General features: G+C 47.2%; 1 protein-coding gene across 2 annotated transcripts in view; it reads left to right on the top strand.

Annotated features, from left to right (window-relative positions):
• The window catches only part of exoc4 (exocyst complex component 4), a 110,023-nt gene that overhangs the window by 4,490 nt on the left and 86,400 nt on the right, over positions 1–19,133 (top strand). For both annotated transcript variants that reach the window (XM_035528010.1, XM_035528011.1), the window contains exons 4-7: positions 2,709–2,902; positions 5,208–5,308; positions 7,903–8,140; positions 14,940–15,114. In XM_035528010.1, the coding sequence (XP_035383903.1) occupies positions 2,709–2,902; positions 5,208–5,308; positions 7,903–8,140; positions 14,940–15,114 (708 nt within the window). The remainder of the gene's footprint in view (positions 1–2,708; positions 2,903–5,207; positions 5,309–7,902; positions 8,141–14,939; positions 15,115–19,133) is intronic.

Here is a 19,133-nt window from a genome sequence, read left to right on the forward strand (position 1 = left end):
TGGATCTATATAAAGTGCAGTAGGAATTCTCTCCTACATTAGCACGCGTGTGCGCACTTTCCACTGATCCTCTCAGCTGAGTGTGGAGAAGCCTCGTTAGAGTTCTCGCAGTCTGGCCGCGTTCTTCACCTTTCTGAAAAGCTCAAGTGACAGAAGTTACAAACACTGAACGTACTGAATGTTACAGAGCAACTTATACCAAGTTAATAACAAAAGAACCTGTTTTTAAAGGGACAGTAGCGTTGCTGTAATAACCCGGCTGCGGTCCCCAGAGCTCCAGGTTCCGCTCCGAGACACACTCGGAGAATGCGTCACTCCAAGCGAGTCTCCGTGGAGTCTCCCAGGAATCTCCAGCTGACCTTTCTGACAGCACTATGAACGCCCAGCTGGTCAGAGCTTGCAGTAGGCTGGTTCAAGCTCTCTGTGTCCAGCGGTCCTCCGGTCAGGAAGCACAATAGCGAGGTAGTGGGAGTTTTTGCAGGAGAGCAGTACTGGCTGCAGTTCAATTAACTCCTCTTTAGTCTGCAGGTTCGGGCCTGACCTCTGTTGTGCCCCCTACCTCAGCTGTCAAGGGTGATGCCCCTCCACAACGCTGCCATTTGACCATTTAGTTTCCAATAAAATTCTTTTTTTTTTTTTATCCCTGTATTTACTGGCAGAGATTAAAATGCAAACTTGCAATAACTTTGATGTTAAATGAAAGGAGAGACAGAGACAGCAGGAACGGGAAAAAGAGGAGGAAAACAGAGGGAGTGATGGAGATTGGGGCATGCAGGTGGAGAGTGAGTTGCTGAATAAGGAAACGGATCTGGTCCATGTACTTACCTGATTTGAGCTGCGTTTGGCACGTACTGTACTGATGTAATGGGTCTCAGACTCCGGCCTGCTGGGTCTCACCTCTGGTACCAGGTCGCATCATGGTTGCTCACAGATTTGTTTAAATACTTTATGCCTACTTTATCAACTATAGCTTTGTGTAAGTGCATCGATTTGTCTGTTTACTGCCTGTGTGTGGTAGTTCTTGTAGGTCTGCATGTGTTTAATTGGCTTATGTGTGTGTGTCAGACAGACACATACTGCCTGGCCAAAAGAAAGGTCACCACCTGGATTTAACTGATGCAGTGAGTAGCTTCTCATTTGTTAAACAACCATGTCGAAAGACACATCCTGTGGTCGTGGAAAAGATGTTAATCTGTTTCAGAAGGGTCAAATTATTGGCATAAGAAGTGGAAGGACAGTGGGGAAACATCATCTTCGAGGAAGGAATGTGGTCGCAAAAAAGTCTTCAGTGATGGTCGATCACCTAAACGTGTGGCAAAATCAAATCGTAGAAAAACAACAGTAGAACTCAGGGATATGTTTAATAGTGAAAGTAAGAGCATTTCCACACGCACAATGTGAAGGGAACTCAAGGGATTGGGTCTAAACAGCTGTGTAGCCTTAAGAAAACCACTTGTCAGTGAAGCTAACTGGCAAAAACAGCTTCAATTTGCTAGGGAGCATAAAGATTGGACTCTGGAGCAATGCAAGAAGGTCATGTGGTCTGATGAGTCCAGATCTACCCTGTTCCAGAGTGATGGACGCATCAGGGTAAGAGAGGCAGCTGAAGTGATGCACCCATCATGCCTAGTGCCTACCGTACAAACCTGTGGGGGCAGTGCTATGATCTGGGGTTGCTGCAGTTGGTCAGGTCTTGGTTCAGCAATGTTATGTGCCCAAAGAATGAGGTCAGCTGACTACCTGAATATACTGAACGACCAGGTTATTCTATCAATGGATTTTTTTCTTCCCTTTGTGCAGTGATGCAAATCTCTCATCATCAATACAAGATCTTGGGGAAAAATTAATGCCACTCTGGACAGAAATAAATGTGACATTTATTAGTGTGTGACCTTTTTTTTTGGCCAGGCAGTGGCCAAAATACACACACACACACACACACACACACACACACACACACAGAAATAAATATATATATATATATATATATATATATATATATATATATATATAAATAAAAATAAAATGTGGCTAACCTTAGGTCATTAAAATTAACATCTTTAATAAACAGTATCTTAAAATCAGGTTTCCTTTCAAGGATAAGGAATATATTCTGGTGTTGTTACAGCTGCTCAGACTCAAAGCAATACACCATTCTTAAAAAATTATTTAAAAAAAGTTTGTAAGGAGATGCATACAGATGTATACCCACGGGCAAAATTCTTTAACATTTGTAGCGTTTGGCGGATGCTCTAATCCAGAGTGATTTAAATAATCTTCAGCATGACAGTATGTGGGGCTCAAACTCATGGCCTTGATAATCCCAGCACCAGGCACTTACCTGTTCTACCAGGTGAGCTACATTACCCTGCTGCTTGTACACTTCAGTACAGTTAGTGGGAAACTATTTCTTTGTATTTGCACCACTAGGCTCGAGTCTTATTGGAGCGATTAATTTTAAATATGTCTGTGTAGTTGGACGGTGAGTCCAAGTGGAATCCCAGTCATAATAATTCAGCTTTATACTGCTGGAATATAGTTACTTTATAAGTCTTTATTTCTCCGTGTGCATTGTGGTGGTTTGTTTTTGTGATTCCTTTACGATTCAACAACGTGGATTCTTCATTGCTCAGGACAGCAACCAACAAACAGAAACGTGTCGGGGGTGATGTTGGTGTGTGTTCTCAGGTGTGCCATACTGTGTGCAGGTGTCCGCGGTGGGCTCTCTGGAGGGCCCCCTGCTGCAGGTGGAGGGTCTGAGTGACCTGCGTCTGGAGTTGCACAGTAAGAAACTCAACATCCACCTGGTGCTGATTGACGAACTCCACCGGCACCTCTACATCCGCTCCACCAGCCGCGTGGGACACCGCCCACAGGACAAAGACAAGGCTCGCCTCAGAGGGTCAGTTGGGTCTGGGCACGGAGTTTGTAGTCTGGGCACGGAGTTTGTAGTTTGTAGGATGTGGTTTGGACATGGACTGTTTACTGAATCTCTAGTGTTACAGCATTATTCTGTAATGGTTGCCAGGTTGTAGTTTGCACTCAACAGTTTGTTACAGTTGAGACACTTGCTCTGCACCTCAGGGAAGTTGTGGTTCGGTGTGTAAGTAGCCGTGGTTGTGGTTCACCTGGAATAAACTATTTTCCTGCGTGTAGTTGTTTACGCTTCTGCTGTAAAACATTATATTACAGAAATATAACTGTGGTGTACCACGGATATTACTCTCGATTAAGACCTTAAGACTAGCTAGACAGGTGCGTTGTGTGGCTGCATGATTTAAGAGGTAGTTAGTGATAGATAAACCAACTTTATATCAGCCAAGTCCTAACGTATCTCTCCATGCTTCAGTATTTAAACAACAACTTTTATTGTACTAATATTTACAGTGTTATAAGGCACTAATTACATTTTTTTTTTTTTAAGAAAACGTTCCCTTTGCTTGTAAAACAGGACTTTTCAGGTGTTCAGGCCCCCCAAGACTCCAGACTTTCTTTAGATCGAGAAACTGATGTAAGCAACAGATCAGTTGCTTTATGACGCTTATACTCCAAATGTCGCTTATCTTCAGCGTAGCCAAATCGTCTGCTGTGATTGGTTCATGGTGATGCTGTGTCAGTCATTAACATGTGCCACCATATGGATGCCACACTCCAGTGCTTGGCTCAGAGAAGGTGCAGAGCTTGTGTCAGACGCACCACCTAGTGCATCTGATTAGTTTTGCATGTTTGGAACGGCAAAACATCCCAAATAAGACGAAATTAGTCATTCACCATCCCCGAGACGAGGGAGAGTGTCATACCGCCAAAAACCTGTTTGTAGTTTACAGTTGAAGCACCAATCAGGAGCTGATTCAGGTCTGTAGACCTGAGAGGTTGCATTGACAACAAGCATTTGGTAAAATGGCATATGCGCTGAATAGTGCTCTGTGATATTGAGAAAAAAATATTAAATTGAGATGATTTTACTCAGTATGGCGATTGTCGTGCTTAGAAACACAGTGGTGACAACCTCAGAGAGGCTGATGTGCACTGTCTGAGATCGTCGGCAGGAGGGAGCGTTGATGTCTTGTGTTGTTAATCGGCTCATTTGCATAGCCCCTCCTCCTGCATTAATAGGGTGTTGCACAGAGCGTTATTGCATATCAACAAAGTTCAGCACTGATACCGAATATTAATATATTGTCAGTAGGTAAACCTAAAAACTATCCCTGAGAGTCCCATGGGACTACTTTCCCATAAAGCCATCCAGATTGTGAGTGGTTGTTGCGATGCTAACGGCGGTTGTTCCCCATTATGAGCTCCGTTCACACCTTTGAGTGATCATCAACCCCTTAAACACTGAGTAAACGCTGCCCAACACTCTTCCAGAGTTCCTGCCTCCCCTCTCCTCTCCTCCCCTCCTGTCCTCCTCCACTGCTGCTGTCTGCCCAGTTCTACCCCCAGGGCCACGCTGATGGGTATCCATCCCCACGTTTACCGCAAACACGGATAAATTCACCCACAGCCGTACTGGGGAGAACGAGAGGAATCGTCACAGAGTTTTTTTTTTTTTTTTTTTTTTTTTTTTTTTTTTTTTTTTTTTTTTTTTTGGTCTTCCAGCCAGCTTCACAGCAGTCTCCGGGGGTTACACCCCCCCCCCCCCCCCCAAAAAAACACCCCCTTAGTGAGAAGTATGGACGAGCATTGCTGCAATGCTAATTCTTTTGTATTAGCCAAGTCGCCACGGTGTAGCGCATTAGGCTAATGCGGGTCGGTGACCCCGCGGCGCTAAAGTGTGTTGTTGTGCTGCTGTTTTTGATCTCAGGAATGCGACAGTGGGTTTCATTCTGCTACTACGGCGTTCGCCGCCCTGCAATTACTGCTTGCGGCTTTCATGAAGCAAAGTGATTTATTAGACAGGGTCATAGAGTGGCGGCAGGGCTGCCTGCCTGCCTGCCTTATTTATTTATTTATTCGTGCCCCTATTTCGATACAAATCCAGGAGTATTTCACCTTGTTTTCTCTGTAAGAAATCCTAGACATCTTTTAAAAATCTGTTCGGTTCAACTGAACACTGTGTGCCATCTAAAAAAAAACCCTTCAAACTTTTCCTGAGAAGTTGAGTTAGCTTTTTTTTTTTTCCATTCTTGTCCTTGTTAGTCATATGGCTGCATTTCTAAAGTTGTTAACACACCTGCTCTCGTCACTGTGCCTGCTTTGTCCTTCAGGTCCACTTCGAAAGACTCCTCCGTGCTGGACACGAGCAGCCTGTCCACGCCGCGCAAGCTCGCCGAGACGTCTCAGTTCAGCACGCCAGGAGCTTCCAGCAGTAAGCGCTAATGACACTTACTAATAAGGGGACAGAGGACGTCGGCTTTTCTGGAAACGGCTTGTGAAGGCGCGCAGTTTTGGCTCCGTCGTTCACAGCCGGTCGGAACAAATGTCTATCTTCTCCATGGCCAGGGAAGCACTCCAGCGTCTCACACAGCTGGAGTGCCGTTTCCCGCTTCCTGTCCGATTTTCGCCTTCGCGCGAGCGAGCACGTGCAGCCGTTATCCTTAGGGACGTTCGGTAACCTTTAGTGGGAGGTGTTCCCAGCTGTTTCAGCCTGCTTTTTTAGGGCCAAAATGTAACAGATTTCTGTCGCGGTCCCTGGATAATGTTAACGAGCAAGAATATTTGGCAGTAACAGAGTCTGGAGCAGTGTCTCAGTGTGCGTCCTACTCAGGGAGTGGTTTTAACTGCAGTGCTACAGATAATTAAATAATGACAATGGAAAACTAGGACATTAGTATGCCTCTGTTATTATGTCTAACATGTCATTAGAAACTACATTGGCAGCCCTAGGCAGAACTTGAAATGAATGTCACTGAAACAAATGTGTTCACGCACGCACACGCATTATGCCTCCTCCATCAGGGAAAACATTTCCATATGCACGGACGCGCTCAAACACTTAACATATTTGCATCTGCATGTGTGTGGCGTTTACCCCCCCCCCCCATCTACGATCACTGTACCATCATATCGTGTTCCCATAACCGCGATAACGACTGTTGAACAGCTCCGTTCTTCCATTATTAATCACGGCAAGCTGTCACCACGGCGCTGGGGCGAGGGCCTCGTTAGCCCCCTGCTCCGGTGTGGACTCCGTTCCTCAGGGGAGGCCCTGCCCGTGTTCACGGCCCCCGCCACCCCACCCACAGCTGCTCTTCCCTCAGCGCACAGCTCAGACACCCACGCCATTACACACACACACACAAGATTATTGCATTGCTCATTTCGGTGACTTATTAACCAGTTATTTTCCTCTGTCTCACTCGATGGAGGATCTGTCACGTGGGAAATGTCTGGAGGCCTTGCCGGCTGTAACTCTGTGTGTGTGTGTTTTTTAGTCTTTGTTTACCAACAGTAGTTTATTGTGTCTCTTCCCTGTTTGTTATATGACTGCCAATCTGCCAATGCAGAGGTTAACACATGCGTCCTCAAATGCATAAGAAACCTAGAGGTGTGTTGAAATATTGGTAGTTAATTGAGTTGTTCGTTTGAGTGCCGAGCTCGCTGCATAAGAAACCTGCTGACTCATTCTTTAGAGCTATATGTGTGTGTGGAGAACCATAATTGTAGTCATGAAGGTGTCTGATATCACTTTGAAGAGTGATACACTGATATGCACTGTAAATGCAATTTCAGCTGAGTCACAGGTTCTCATGAGACTCTTTTTAAAAAACTTCCTGTGGAATTTAAAAAAAATTATTTATTAATTTTTAGGTGAAATAATTTTTATTTTGAAAGATGTTTTGTCATGATCCTTGTTCAGATTCTGCTGGGACCCCGAAGTGATTGTTACTAGACTTAAGTAGCTGCACAGCACCACTAAGTGAGGGTCTCTTATTCTGTTCTGGTCTGTTTTGAAATGTGTATTCTTTTTTTTCTCTTCCCCCTCCAAACTGGCTTCTAGAACCTGAAACGCGGCACTCAGGGTTGCTAAGCACTTCCTCAGGAAGCACCAATAATTTTTTATTCTTTTCTCACTCTCAGCTGCTATCCAGCAGTGAATGTGCTTTAGTTCCATTACTCCTACTTTAATTGTCCTTTTCATTATAGAGGTGGGGGGGGGGGGGGGTGGAGGTTTGTTAGAGCAGGTAGAAAACACCTCTAGGCCAAAGTAATTCTTGTGCTAACTACACTTTTCTCCATGTTCCGTGAAAAGCGTGCAATTACTGGTATTGGCGGTACTTCAAGGCTAATAGGACGGTGGCACCAAAAACGCTTTCACTCCCTCATGTCAGACTTCTCTTTTTGTCTCCCACTATTTTGTCTAATGGCCTCAATGCTCCTCATTTGTTGGTGATAATTGTAGTAATTATTGCGCAAGCTACAGTCAGCGAAGTCCATTAAATTGCCATAAACATTCGCCGGATTGAGTGGAATTAGCAGGCACGTGGTCCGGAGATTAGAACCGCGCGGGGCCGTCGCTCCTAATGGAGAGTGAGGCGCGCGGGGAGGTAGCGAAGACGGGTCGCACGCCGCGAGCGCCTTCCTAAAGCTCAGCTCCGCTCCGCGTTTGGGCGGCGTCATGTTTCGGTGTCGATCGTTGTCATGCAGTGATGGATGAAGGGAAAAGAAAAAAGAAATCGAAACCCAAATTGTACGTTGTGATATAATTAAACTGTTATTCGTAATGGTGAAATTATTTAATCTAAGCAATGGTTATAATTATAATTCTAATATAGGATATATAATTATTGTATAGTTTATGAAATAATTATAATTAGTCAATGGTCTAGTTTAATAGTAGCAGGTTTTAACATGTCTGCGTTTTGCATTTCCGCACTAACTGCAGCGCGCGCGCGCGCGCGTGTGTGTGTGTGTGTGTGTGTGTGTGTGTGTGTGTGTGTGTGTGTGTGTGAACGAGTTCAGTTCGTGATCTGCAGGAGGTGAAGGAGGACTTGGAGGTGGACCCTGAAGAGAACAGCCCTGAGTTTATGGGCATCCTAATCAAGGGTTTGGCCAAACTGAAGAAGATCCCAGAGACCATAAACTGCATCATGGAACGCCTGGAGCCAGAGCTCAAACAGATCCTTAAAAGATCCACCACCCAGATCGCAGACCACGCCTACCAGAGGGGGGAGGTCCTGGGACAGGACAACCAGCCGAGGTGGGCAGTGAAAACACAAGAAAACACGCCGAGCGACTGTGAGCTGAATCCAAACCCTGGCTTTTGTAACATTTCATACGGTTACGGAATCGTATAAAAGCGGGTGGGTGGCGATGGTATTGTTGAAAGATCATATCGTTTATGGAATTATCTTTAACCGCATACGGCCGAGACAGAGATTTTTGAGCGTTTAAAATAGATGGTTAAAAAAAAAAACTCCTATAAGTATGTTTGACATCATCATAACAACCCGGTAGCAATTATGGAGGAGTCCATTAGCTGCAAGTCACCCTTTCCTTTTGAATTTGCTACCTGCTTTATAACACGGAGAGCGCTGCTAACGGCTGGCTGGGTAATTGGTTAACCGCACGCTGGCTCAGATGACAAAGGACACACAGTCCTAATATATGCGTTCTGCATACATGCCCAGAACTCTGACCCGAGCGCTGCAAGTTTATGTGCGCAGATCTGATAACCCTCGAGGACGACTGGCCAGAAACAAGAGAAATGACATTGCGCTCTCGTTATGCTAATGTAGCATTACAATAAAAACGAAGCCGTGTGTTTTTCCTCTAAAAATGTCCTGTGAGCTAACGAAGCCTAAGACAGACATTTCATGTCAGCGATGAGACTGTTCGCAAAGGTGGGGCTTCACTGTTCGTCGGTGCACTTCACGCGTGCCGTGTTTACCTCTGGAATGAGGCCCGGCGGTCGTGAAACCTTTCCGATTAGTATTGCTGAGCTGTGGTCTGTTTATGCTAATGAGCCCACAGCTCGCGGAGAAACGTAACCGCGGCGCGTTAATGCGGACCTGGCCGGCCTCCATCTGTCGCGTGTTGTGCAGCTGGGTTTCTGGGACCATTAAAAAAAAAAGTTCGCGTCAAATCTGTGCAAATCGGATCGTGCGCGGAAACTTTCCGTGCCTCCTGAGATTTGTTGCTTTCTCGCTGAAACTGCAGGGAGACTTAATTCCAGCCCACCTCTTGCAGGCGTTAGAGTTGCGTATTACACAGTAGTTTGATCACTACCCAGGAGTCGGCCGAGGAACCTGAGATGAGTATTGATGACAGCCGCTTTATCTGTCTCCCTCTTTTAGCTGGCGATTACTTGCCTTTGCCACTGTAAAAAGTGTCAGCACACTGGAGTGGTTTTTTTCCCTCTCCATTAAGCCGCGGGGGATCAATGCGCGCCTTTATCGCGTCATGTTCGTAATGCCCTCATTTAGAGAACGTGTGATCCACGAAACTACCCCAGCCCGCGTGTCCCTGCGTGTCGGAGGTGGTGGGGAGAAACAAAAGCAGTGGAAGATAAAGCGCGCTAACGACGGCACTTATGAGAGCCGAGCGCCGCTCTCCTGTTCCCTGCTTTTCTCTGGGTTATGACACTTGCTCGGCTCATATTGTTTCGTTACTCTGAGCCCGAATATCTGCAAACTTTGGGCTGGATATTGCACTCTTGTTGGTTTTTGTGACTGCTGTGGCAATTCGAAGGATTAGGCTGTGCCTGGCTTCTAATACTTAGCACGGTGTGCGAGTGGGAGAGTGCGCGTGCACGTGCGTTCGTACATGCGTGCACTCGCGTGCGGGTGCGTATGTACATGCGTGCACGCGTGTGCTCGCATTGCTGTACTGTAAGATGTCCCTTTTAATTCATCCTTACGCATCGGTTTCATTTGCATAGAGAACGTGCTTCTTTCCTGTGTGTGTGCATGTGTGTTCTGGTTGTGCTGAAGACTGTAAGCTGTCTTCTGCGTAATGTTCTCTGGCACTGTCTCAGCAAGAGGCTTGATGAATTCATTCATTCTGTGTGGAGAGAATATTACTTGCTCACATCACTTGAAATGATCAGCCATTACTGTGTCATGCGTTTTTGACAAAAACCATAATTTACAAAGTTACCCTGCCATTTCCGTCCTTGTACAATGGCGGAAAGTACCGCTCTGTGATTATACGGCAGCACACTGAGGCTGTGATTAAAAACACGCCGGACACCCTCGATGAGATATGATTAAAGATTGACCTGTATTATTTTACCAGATGTGTCTAATGCATGTAGGCTGTAGTGCCGAGGAGGAAATGTGGAAACCGTGTCACGCACTGGAGAACTGCTGGAGAGCTGAGGATTGTGGCTGGAGGTGTAACAGCACGGCAGTAATTCAGGTGGTTCATAGGGCAGTGGCAGCTCAGTGGTTAAGGAACAAGCAACCTTCCAATTACAAGTCAAGTACAAGCCCCACCACTGCCAAGTTGCTACTGTTGGGCTCCTGAGCAAAGCCCTTAACCCTCAATTGCTCAAATTGTACTCAGTCATAATTGTAAGTCGCTTTGGATAAAAGCGTCAGCTAAATGCCATAAATGTAAATGTTCATTGGAACAGTCCACAGTAATTCAGGAGGTTCAGTGCTGCGGCCTTCTTCCCTTAGCTCTGCTCCAGCTATCCTCACCCTCCAGAGCTGGGCTTAGTTCTTCACTATCAGAACATTTTTCAGGGATGACAGTAATGTGGCTGTACTCGGATACTTGAGACAGTTTAGTTCAGTTTGAAAGATGTTGAGAACTCATTTGTCAGACTGATTCAATAATTTTGCATCTTATTGTAAAACGATGACCCTCAGTTTTCTGGAAATTCAAAATAAGTTAATATTTAAATAATTGAACAAGAAATGCTCAGATCCAAATTACTGTCCTGGTGTGCATGCTGATGTGAGTTGGTGTTGGTGTATGAATTGGTGAGGCTGTGTGTGTGTGTGTGTGTGTGTGTGTGTGTGTGTGTGTGTGTGGGGGGGGGGGGGTGATACAAAGCTACATGCCAAGCTTATGTCTGGGTACACAGAGGGCTTAAACCCACTAGAAGCAAGACTAACCCTTACCCTTAAAGCCACTGGAAGCAGGACTAACCCTTACTTTTAAAGCCACTGGAAGCAGGACTAACCCTTACCCTTAAAGCCACTGGAAGCAGGACTAACTCTAACCCTTAAACTCACTGGAAGCAGGACTAACCCTAACCCTTAAAGCCACTGGAAGCAGGACTAACCCTTACCCTTAAAGCCACTGGAAGCAGGACTAACCCTCACCCTTAAAGCCACTGGAAGCAGGACAAACCCTCACCCTTAAAGCCACTGGAAGCAGGACTAACCCTCACCCTTACCCTTAAAGCCAATAGAAGCAGGACTAACCCTCACCCTTACCCTTAAAGCCAATAGAAGCAGGACTAACCCTCACCCTTACCCTTAAAGCCAATAGAAGCAGGACTAACCCTCACCCTTACCCTTAAAGCCAATAGAAGCAGGACTAACCCTCACCCTTACCCTTAAAGCCAATAGAAGCAGGACTAACCCTCACCCTTAAAGCCACTGGAAGCAGGACTAACCCTCACCCTTAAAGCCACTGGAAGCAGGACTAACCCTCACCCTTAAAGCCACTGGAAGCAGGACTAACCCTCACCCTTAAAGCCACTGGAAGCAGGACTAACCCTCACCCTTAAACCCACTGGAAGCAGGACTAACCCTTACCTTTAAACCCACTGGAAGCAGGACTAACCCTTACCCTTAAAGCCACTGGAAGCAGGACTAACCCTTACCCTTAAAGCCACTGGAAGCAGGACTAACCCTTACCCTTAAAGCCACTGGAAGCAGGACTAACCCTTACCCTTAAAGCCACTGGAAGCAGGACTAACCCTTACCCTTAAACCCACTGGAAGCAGGACTAACCCTAACTCTTAAACCCACTGGAAGCAGGACTAACCCTCACCCTTAAAGCCACTGGAAGCAGGACTAACCCTCACCCTTAACCTTAAAGCCAATAGAAGCAGGACTAACCCTAACCCTTAAGCCACTGGAAGCAGGACTAACCCTTACCCTTAAACCCACTGGAAGCAGGACTAACCCTAACTCTTAAACCCACTGGAAGCAGGACTAACCCTCGCCCTTAAACCCACTGGAAGCAGGACTAACCCTCGCCCTTAAACCCACTGGAAGCAGGACTAACCCTCGCCCTTAAACCCACTGGAAGCAGGACTAACCCTAACTCTTAAACCCACTGGAAGCAGGACTAACCCTTACCCTTAAACTCACTGGAAGCAGGACTAACCCTTACCCTTAAACCCACTGGAAGCAGGACTAACCCTTACCCTTAAACCCACTGGAAGCAGGACTAACCCTTACCCTTAAACCCACTGGAAGCAGGACTAACCCTTACCCTTAAACCCACTGGAAGCAGGACTAACCCTTACCCTTAAACCCACTGGAAGCAGGACTAACCCTAACTCTTAAACCCACTGGAAGCAGGACTAACCCTAACTCTTAAACCCACTGGAAGCAGGACTAACCCTAACTCTTAAACCCACTGGAAGCAGGACTAACCCTCACCCTTAAAGCCACTGGAATCAGGACTAACCCTCACCCTTAAAGCCACTGGAAGCAGGACTAACCCTCACCCTTACCCTTAAAGCCACTGGAAGCAGGACTAACCCTCACCCTTACCCTTAAAGCCAATAGAAGCAGGACTAACCCTTACCCTTAAAGCCAATAGAAGCAGGACTAACCCTCACCCTTACCCTTAAAGCCAATAGAAGCAGGACTAACCCTAACCCTTACCCTTAAAGCCAATAGAAGCAGGACTAACCCTAACCCTTAAGCCACTGGAAGCAGGACTAACCCTCACCCTTAAAGCCACTGGAAGCAGGACTAACCCTCACCCTTAAAGCCACTGGAAGCAGGACTAACCCTCACCCTTAAAGCCACTGGAAGCAGGACTAACCCTCACCCTTAAAGCCACTGGAAGCAGGACTAACCCTCACCCTTAAACCCACTGGAAGCAGGACTAACCCTCAACCTTAAACCCACTGGAAGCAGGACTAACCCTTACCCTTAAACCCACTGGAAGCAGGACTAACCCTTACCTTTAAACCCACTGGAAGCAGGACTAACCCTTACCCTTAAACCCACTGGAAGCAGGACTAACCCTTACCCTTAAACCCACTGGAAGCAGGACTAACCCTTACCCTTAAAGCCACTGGAAGCAGGACTAACCCTTACCCTTAAAGCCACTGGAAGCAGGACTAACCCTCACCCTTAAAGCCACTGGAAGCAGGACTAACCCTCACCCTTACCCTTAAAGCCAATAGAAGCAGGACTAACCCTAACCCTTAAGCCACTGGAAGCAGGACTAACCCTTACCCTTAAACCCACTGGAAGCAGGACTAACCCTAACTCTTAAACCCACTGGAAGCAGGACTAACCCTAACTCTTAAACCCACTGGAAGCAGGACTAACCCTCGCCCTTAAACCCACTGGAAGCAGGACTAACCCTCGCCCTTAAACCCACTGGAAGCAGGACTAACCCTCGCCCTTAAACCCACTGGAAGCAGGACTAACCCTTACCCTTAAACCCACTGGAAGCAGGACTAACCCTTACCCTTAAACCCACTGGAAGCAGGACTAACCCTTACCCTTAAACCCACTGGAAGCAGGACTAACCCTTACCCTTAAACCCACTGGAAGCAGGACTAACCCTTACCCTTAAACCCACTGGAAGCAGGACTAACCCTTACCCTTAAACCCACTGGAAGCAGGACTAACCCTAACTCTTAAACCCACTGGAAGCAGGACTAACCCTAACTCTTAAACCCACTGGAAGCAGGACTAACCCTAACTCTTAAACCCACTGGAAGCATGTCTCTGCTCTCATCACATCCTAACATCACTGTTATTTTGGTTTGTATGCAGATTGAGTGTATCAGTTGATTTACCTTTTAACGGTGCAACACCTCACTGCTCTGGTCCTTTGTGACACATTAGACTTGCTAAAAAAGGATCTCATTTTGAATCTCGAGTCATTCCTCTGTTTACTTCTCTGTGTCTGACAGCTTGCACAAGTTAAGGTAGGGGACTGTTGCTATGGAAACCTCAGCATAGATGGGAAGGCATCCTTGTATAGTGCTCAAGGAGGAGCGTGGATCAGAGAATATGCTGATTTAAACTCACATGCAACTAGACAAAATACTGCATTCACCTGTGTGTGTGTGTGTGTGTGTGTGTGTGTGTGTCTGTGTCTGTGTCTCTGCTGCGTTGTCATTCCCATTAGTGTGTCCTCCAAACCTCTCCTATGTGCAAAAACAGTTGCTGTGCCATCTTTCCGAACATCTGCGTGCATCACACTCCTCACCAAACCATTCGGACACACTAATAATCCACCACATCCGTCTCACTGGTGTGCTGAGACAGGGCGTCCTGAAGCTACTTCCTGTCCTGCTCTTTTTCCTGCAGCAGAGGCAGCTTTCTGGAACATGTCTAGTCCACCAGTGTCCCAGCGTCCCCGCGAACAAGAAACAGGAAAAAAAAAAAAGAAAAAAGAAAACTGCAGACAGATGTTGGCCGTCCTAGCGGACCAGGGGAATCTGACAGATGCTGCTAATTGTTGTTTTGTGAACAGCTGCTCTGGATCAGCAGGGAAAGGCTGTCAGCACCCTACCGTCTCTGTGTTCATCAGAAACACGTTCGTGGAGCCCTGTCGCTGAGCTGCAAGGGCGTCTGACGGTTATTTTGGCGGCTGGACTCTGACCGTTTGGTGCAGAGCTCAGGCATCACACGACGAGAACTGGGGCTGGACGTGGTGTCACGAGAAGCGCCATGGCGATAAAGACAAGTCATGACGGGAAGGGTCAAAGTGTTGTGGTAGTTGCACTATTGATGATATTTTTTATGCATGTCTCTCTCACACACTCTCTCTCTCTCTCTCTCTCTCTCTCTCTCTCTCTCCTGCTCTCGGCATTCTCCCTTTCTCTCTGCTGCCACCCTCAGGCTGCTGCTGGAACTGCTTGAGCTGCTGTTTGACAAGTTTAAGGCGGTGGCGACCGCTCACAGTGTGGTCCTGAACCATCTGCAGCAGATCGTGGTGTCTCCCCACGGATCCCAGGAGGGGATCAAACTCTATGATCAGGCCGACGTCTCTGCCAAAATCCAGACCGTGCTGCAGGTCAGATTTTGCCTCTCTTTATTTATCCCAGGTTCATTCGCACCTCACGTCTCATGGTTGACGCAGTGTCAAAGGCACAATTACACTCCCATGTCCGATCGGATTCGGATTTCAGCCGTTGTCATCCGTCATCGTGTTAATGCACGTTAATGCCACACCAAAACGTCTTCATACAGAAGCTTTGTTATGACAGATGAACACTAACTGTCTTCATTAATTTTGGGCTTGTCATTCCCCCTGTTATTAGGCTGTTTTCTGGACCAATACAAGGCCCATGTACCCCAAAATATTTACTACTGCATCCATAAAAACAAAATGTATGCTTTAGGTTTGGGTTAGATGATCACTAGAAACTTTAGGATCACAATATCCAGACCTTGTCTGGAATACTGTGCTTATAACTGCAGTATGGACCTCGACTGGAATATTGTGCTTATAATTGCAGTATGGACCTTGTCTGGAATACTGTGCTTATAACCGCAGCATGGACCTTGTCTGGAATACTGTGGTCATAACTGCAATATGGACCTCGTCTGGAATACTGTGGTCATAACTGCAATATGGACCTCGTCTGGAATACTGTGGTCCTGTTATGCTTCAGGGCTTGGACAGATCAAGGAGGATAACTCATCCCCTCCTAGTCAGTGCTGCGTGATGTCAGCGTGAAAAAGATTCACTTGGACAGACATCAAGATTAATCATGGTTTCATACTGTGGGCAGATAGGAAGTTAACCAAGAGTAAGAGGGAGGGTGAAGGCTAATGAAGCCACGGTCAGTCAGCACTCTGTCTTGTAGATCAGCTGTGCTAAGAGTGCATCGGCAGGACAGTAGGGGGAGGATGGGGTTTCACGCGGGGGGGTCTCACGCGGGATGGCGTATGTGAGTGGCATGCACAATAATGCAGCTGGGAGCCATGGCAACGGGTACTCAGATAGCTCCATGCAATAGGTTCAGAGGCATTCCTCACGGGCCTGCTGTATCTCACACACACGAACACCATGCAGGTCTAGAGGAAACGGGTTAATACTCCGTTGCATACATCTAAGGCTGTTACATACAGGCTTAGACCATCCACGTCTCTCCCAAGAGTCTGTGCAGTTCAGGTTTTCCCTATACAGGGTTTGTCCCACAGTCCAGTCTGTCCAGAGAGTTCTAGCGTGTCTGAATGCCGTTTGAAAGATAACTACCTATGGGAACTTTACATGTTTTGCACATGAGGATTCCTGACTATTTTAGGTATAAATATTTCTTCTGCTCCTGTTTTCGGAGTTGACAGAAATGTGCATTCCTAAATAAGGAAGTAATGTCTACAGAAGTTGTGTTTAGGATGGTTAGGGGCCCGGTGGAGAGAGTTCGAAGTGTGATGCTTAAGTTTGGTGAATAACCCACATTAGCTCCCATGCCATAGTGTGTGTGTGTGTGTGTGTGTGTGTGTGTGTGTGTGTGTTTAATAGCAGATTGATGGGCAGGTGAGATGAACAGCTGTTAAGGCAACCTGCTGAGAATTTCGAGACTTGAAGTGCATTCCAGAGTGCAAGTGTATCTGTCTGCATGGTATTTGTTTAATTCTTATCATTGTGTGTGTGTCTGGCTGTCTGTCTTTAAAGCTGTGCAGTACATCATAACACCAGAATTCACTACACAATAAGCATTCTCTGTGGTTCCTTAAAGCAAACACACAGGACGTGTAAAACTTCATAGAAGAAACGTCGTCCTGCATGAGGAAGGCTTCTCCTATGCACACACGGCTCTGCTGCTGGTGGGCTTGTACCTTTGCCTGTGTGTCTGGTCGCCTTGTCTCTCTAGCTCGCGCTCCTTCCTGTGGCTCTTAAACTCTCTCAGTAGTTATTATATTCCACGCCTCCACAATGGAAAGGACGCTGTGTGTGAGTGAGCGAGAGAGAGCGAGAGAATAAGCAGAATGAAACGGTGGAGAGTGGCAGTATAGGCTGAGAATGAGTAAATGGGTTTGTCATCACTCCATCAGCCAAGGCTGGAAGTCACGGTGTGACCTTGTACTTTCTCCCTCTTTCAGAGAGCGAGAGGGAGACAGCGAGGAAAAGTAGGGTGCAGCCTTGCCAACTGTGGCTTGAGGAGACAAAGCTTGTGTAATTTTTCCTTTGCTTTGACAGAATGAAAGTGTTTTGTGTGTGTTTTGTTTTGATTACTGTAAGGTCTGAATTCTTGGCACAGTACACATACAGTCATGTGCAGCACACCTTGTACTGTAGCCCCCGCACACACACACACACATCATGCTAGTGATGTGTGTTTGGAGGAAATTTTGAAAAATGCAGAAATAAGAGCTTAATGGTGTGGCATCGTGGCTCGTTATTTGAGATTTAGGTTGGAATTAGCTCTGATCTTTTCAGCGCAGTTTCTTTTTTCAGATCTTGCGTCTTCGGTCTACTGTTGCATGAGGTGGCGTGAATTTCCCATGGTTTGCATATGAAGTCTGGGAGTTGCATGCTGCTCAGTCACTAATCTGGAATCACATCTTACCCAGAGGACCAGAGTGAGAGGCACGTGATGGGGGAGTGATTTAAGAGGAGCTCTGACAACTCAAAGGTACAGCATAAAGGCTGCCGTGAAGACTGAGCCACGGAGACAGGAGTGTGAGGAGAAGCTGTGTGTGGGGGTCTGTGTGTGTGTGGGGGTCTGTGTGTGTGTGGGGGTCTGTGTGTGTGGGGGGGGTCTGTGTGTGTGGGGGGGGTCTGTGTGTGTGGGGGGGTCTGTGTGTGTGGGGGGGTCTGTGTGTGTGGGGGGTCTGTGTGTGTGTGGGGGGGGTCTGTGTGTGTGGGGGGGGTCTGTGTGTGTTTGTGGGGGGTCTGTGTGTGTGGGGGTCTGTCTGTGGGGGTCTGTGTGTGTGTGTGGGGGGGGTCTGTGTGTGTGTGTGTGGGGTCTGTATCTGTGTGTGTGGGGGGGTCTGTATCTGTGTGTATGTGTGTGGGGGTGTGTGTGTGGGGGTCTATGTATGTGTGGGGGGTCTATGTATGTGTGGGGGGTCTATGTATGTGTGGGGGGTCTATGTATGTGTGGGGGGTCTGTATGTATGTGTGTGTGTTGGGGGGTCTGTATGTATGTGTGTGTGTTGGGGGGTCTGTATGTATGTGTGTGTGGGGGGGTCTGTATGTGTGGGTGGGGGGGTCTGTATGTGTGTGTGTGTGTGTAGGGGTCTGTGTGTGTGTGTAGGGGTCTGTCTGTGTGTGTGTGTAGGGGTCTGTGTGTGTGTGTGTGTGTGTGGGTCTGTATGTGTGTGTGTGTGTGTGTGTGTGGGTATGTGGGTGGGTCGGTGTGGGGGTCTGTATGTGGGTGTGGGTGTGTGGGTCTGTGTGTGTGTGTGTGTGTGTGGGTATGTGGGTGGGTCGGTGTGGGGGTCTGTATGTGGGTGTGGGTGTGTGGGTCTGTGTGTGTGTGGGTCTGTCTGCGTGTGTGTGGGGGGTGGGTCTGTGTGTGTGTGTGTGTGTGTGTGTGGGGGGGGTCTGTGTGTGTGTGTGTGTGTGGGGGGGGTCTGTGTGTGTGGGGGGGGGGTGTGTGTGGGGGGGGTCTGTGAGTTTGGGGGGGGGTCTGTGTGTGTGGGTGGGTCTGTGTGTGTGTGTGTGAGTGCGTTTGTGCGTTTTTGCTCCTACCGAGTTTCTTGCCTTTCTGTAATGGATCTCATTAAGTTCCCGTAGCGGTTCTCCGTGTCTAAGCCCGACTGGCGCCTGGGGCACTGGGTTAAACCCCCCTGTGATGGGAGATAATGTAATCGCTTGATTAGAATCCTCATAACAGGAGATGGACTTTTTTAAAAATGTTTTATTTTACATTCAGTCGTTTGTTCTTTCTTGTCTGTCTGACTGTCCCTCCGCTCCTGGCCGTGAGGGACACAGGCAGTGTGGTGGTGTTTGCTGCACACCCAAGAGGAACCAAAATACTGAAGCTGAAGATGAAATGATTGTTTTCTTCAACAGGTTGATAAATAGACCACACACTTCTTGTAAATTAATAACACTAATAACATTAATGACACTCAACA

Source organism: Electrophorus electricus, chromosome 7 (assembly GCF_013358815.1).
Source record: "Electrophorus electricus isolate fEleEle1 chromosome 7, fEleEle1.pri, whole genome shotgun sequence".
Taxonomy (NCBI): Eukaryota; Metazoa; Chordata; class Actinopteri; order Gymnotiformes; family Gymnotidae; genus Electrophorus; species Electrophorus electricus.